This window comes from Dipodomys ordii, unplaced genomic scaffold (assembly GCF_000151885.1).
Source record: "Dipodomys ordii isolate 6190 unplaced genomic scaffold, Dord_2.0 Scaffold56, whole genome shotgun sequence".
NCBI classification, from domain to species: domain Eukaryota; kingdom Metazoa; phylum Chordata; class Mammalia; order Rodentia; family Heteromyidae; genus Dipodomys; species Dipodomys ordii.
In genome coordinates, this window is record NW_012267272.1 from 12,735,612 (window position 1) to 12,739,127 (window position 3,516).

Sequence of the window (3,516 nt, forward strand, 5' to 3'; positions counted from 1 at the left end):
CGTCCGCGCTCGCCGCGGCCAGCAGCGGCGCCAACGCCAAGAGCACGACCAGCAGGCAGGCCTTCCGGAGCCGCATGGTGGCAGGTACCGATCCCGGCTCCGCGCGCCCGCGCCCCGAAACACTGGCGGAGCGCCGCGCGACTCCCTGCGCAGGCGGCCCCGCCGGGAAGTCCTCGCCCGCTATTGGCTGGGGGCGGAGGAAGCCGCGGACAGCCAATCCCCGCGCCGCGTCCTCCGTACTCGGCGGCGCCCCGTGCGTGCCGAGCCCACTCCGCCGGCCGGGCCTCCGGGTCCGCGAACCTCTCCGCCCCGCACGATTAAAACTCTGGGCTCTAACATGAGGTGCCCTCTTCTGATTGGCTGCGCCGCCACCGCCAATCAGCATCTGCCACTCGGTTTGCCGAGAGGGTACAGGCGGAGGGAAAAAGCTGGGGGAGAACAAAGGCGGCGGGCCTCGGCTTGTGGGGCGGGGCCTGGCTACGATTAGCAATACGATTGGATGGAGGTGAGGTGGGCGGGGATTTAGGGGCGGGGCTCCCTAGGCAGGAAGAGCACGTGTACTTAGTGCCCCGCCCGTGGGGGATCCGGGAGGCTGGGACCCGAAGCGGACGGACCGAGGTCCTGGGCCCGTAGGATGGTGACGAAAGAAGACGACCGGACGAGAGAATCTGCTTCGTGATTGTTGGCTTCTTGGTTTCTTTGTTCCTCTTGAGCATGTAAAAATTAGCGTTCTCTCCGCAGTCTGGCCTCGCAGTGAAGTTCTTCCAGATCTACTATTGCAAGTTCGCACACCGACGTAAACCTTGCCTTGTGTTATTTGTTCCTTTGGTGATTTTTTCTGCTAAAAGAGAGGAAATAGCTAAGTTATCTAGATCTAGATAAAGTCTTGTGGTTTCCCCTCTTGACTGATTTGGAGACGAAAATTAGGTTTGTATGTCAGAAAAGAGGCCTGTGCTGGCTGTTTATTATGGATTTGCCTTTTATCTTTCAGAGAAAAATCAGCCTCAGACTTGTTTAGTTGGTGCTCTACCACTTGATCCATGCGTTCAAGTTGGCTTTTGGCTGGTTATTTTGGAGATGGAGTCTTATGACTATTCTTCATGAACCTTGTCCAGACCCCAACTTCTTGGGTTGCTACCATTACAGGAGTGAGCCATCGGCCATCCAAGGCCCAGTAGGGTTTACAGGTTTGTTTTTGTTGTTGTTGTTTTTAACACCTGGGGATTAATGCATCTGAAGAGTTACAGAAGACAAATAGGGCTAAATACATAAGTACAACAAAACTCATGCGTACAGTTGTGTGTTTTATGTATATAGGTTAAAAAATGGAGAAAACTGCCAGGCACCAAGCCGCCTGTAATCCTAGCTACTCAGGAGGCTGAGGTATGAGGCCTGTGGTTCAAAGCCAGCCTGGGCAGGAAATTCGATGAGACTCTTATCTCCAATAAACCACTCGAAAACGGGAAGTGGTGCTGTGACTCAAGTGGTACAACGCTGGCCTTGAGCTGAAGAGCTGCGGGACCGTGCCCATGGCCAAGAGTTCAAGCCCCACGACTGACCCCCCCCCCAAAAAAAAAGCATCCCGAGCAGGTATAGAGAAACGTTTTTCTGCCAAGGCTTATTTTGATATTTATGACATCATTCATAGGCCATTCAAAATGATCAATAGGGAATACGGGAAGATGGTCTCTGGCAGCCGACAAGCAGCAAATGAGAAACTTATGTGTCTGACATAGACCAAATGATTTCTCAGGCCCTAGACATTCCCTCAGGCCAGACATTCCCTATCCCCAAAGTATAGTGTTGAAAGGTTCATTTATCAACAATCATATTCAGTGAAATTGAGACCAGGTAACTTGAGGGTGTGCATGGAGTTGGGAGAGATAAGGAAGGATAGGAGGAGTGCCCTTGATCAAGACGCATTATACTTATCAACTGACTTGCTGAACTCATTATACTTATCAACTGACTTGCTGAATATTAACTCACTAGTACAACTACAAATTAAGGATTTTTTTTGTCAGTCATGGGACTTGAACTCTGGGCCTGGGTACTTACCCTGAGTTCTTCAGCTCAAGCTAAGAGTTCTACCACTTGAGCCACAGTACCACTTCTGGTTTTCTGGTCGTTCAATGGACTTTCCTGCCTGTGCTGGCTTTGAACCGAGATCCTCAGATTCAGCCTCCTGAGAAGCTAGGATTACAGGCGTGAGCCACTAGTGCCTGGCCTTAAGGATAATTTTTAAAATAAATAAGTTCACTCAGTAGCCAAACATGACTTTATTGAGTTGGAAGGCTCCTTATTTTCATCCCTAAATCATCTTCAATTTGGCTGTGTGGTTTCCAGGCACCTGAGACCATCGGGAGGAGGGCCCCAGTGGAGGCTGTTAAGCCATAGACCTGGAATCTAACTTACAAATGCCTATTAGCTGGCACCAGTGGCTCACGCCTGTAATCCTAGATACTCAGGAGGCTGAGATCAGAGGATCAAGGTTTGAAGCTAGACTGGGCAGAAAATCCGAAAGCCTTATCTCCAATTAATCACAGAAAAATCTGGAAGTGGCACTGTTGTCTCAAGTGGTAGAGTGCTAGGCTTGAGCAAAAGGAGCCCAAAGACAGCACCAAAGCTAGAGTTCAATCCCCAGCACCAACGAAGAAGAAGAAAAAAGAAAAAGAAAGAAATGCCTATGAGTGAACATTTCCCTGGCTTGGTCCCCTGGGTTGCCATTTACTATGATTAGGTTTACTTTATAGAGCAATTTGGACATGTGTTTTCCTCAATGCACACACAGCTGTCTTTAGAGAAGTGGCCTGTGGGGAAATAATCCTTTCCATCTAGATCATCTCCAGGTGATCTGGGAAGAGCCTGGCACCGAAGACTGCCATACAGGATTTAGATTAATACAGGATTTAGAAAATTAAATTGAGACCAGATAGCCTAGCACTCAGGAGATGGACGCAGAAGAAACGTGTTCGGAGCCGCCCTGGGGCCTCACTCTGCAGGGAGGGCGTGTGGGGAGAGCTTGTAGGAATGGGTTCATTCTCTCCTGCCACGTTCATCGCCTTTTGTGCTTCTGCCTTCCGTCATGTGAGGGTGTAGCAAGAACACCTCTACCAGACACGTGGATTCCAGCACTTTGATCTTAGACTTCCTTCCCAGTCTTCAGAAGTGTAAGAAATAAATTTCTTTTTTTTTGTTTTTTTTTTTTTTTTGCTAGAACCTGGGCACTGTCCCTGAGCTTCTTTTTCTCAAAGCTAGTGTTCTACCACTTGAACCACAGCCCCACTTCCGGCCTTTTCTGTTAATGTGGTACTGAGGAATTGAACCCAGGGCTTTACACACAGTAGGCAAGCACTCTACCACCAAGCCACATTTCCAGACCCAATTTCTTTTCATTTATTTATTTATTTATTTATTTTGGGTCCAGTCGTGGGGCCTGAACTCTGGGCCTGGGCGCTGTCCCTCAGCTCTTCAGCTCAAGGCTAGCACTCTACCACTTGAGCCACAGCACCACTT

At 49.5% G+C, this 3,516-nt stretch overlaps 1 protein-coding gene across 1 annotated transcript in view; it reads right to left on the bottom strand.

Annotated features, from left to right (window-relative positions):
• The window catches only part of Pdia4 (protein disulfide isomerase family A, member 4), a 19,433-nt gene extending 19,135 nt beyond the window's left edge, over positions 1-298 (bottom strand). Inside the window, exon 1 of the mRNA XM_013021689.1 lies at positions 1-298. This exon is cut by the window's left edge and continues 3 nt beyond it. Coding sequence (XP_012877143.1) covers positions 1-76 — 76 coding nt within the window. The 5' untranslated portion in view covers positions 77-298.
• Positions 299-3,516: the final 3,218 nt, after the last annotated feature.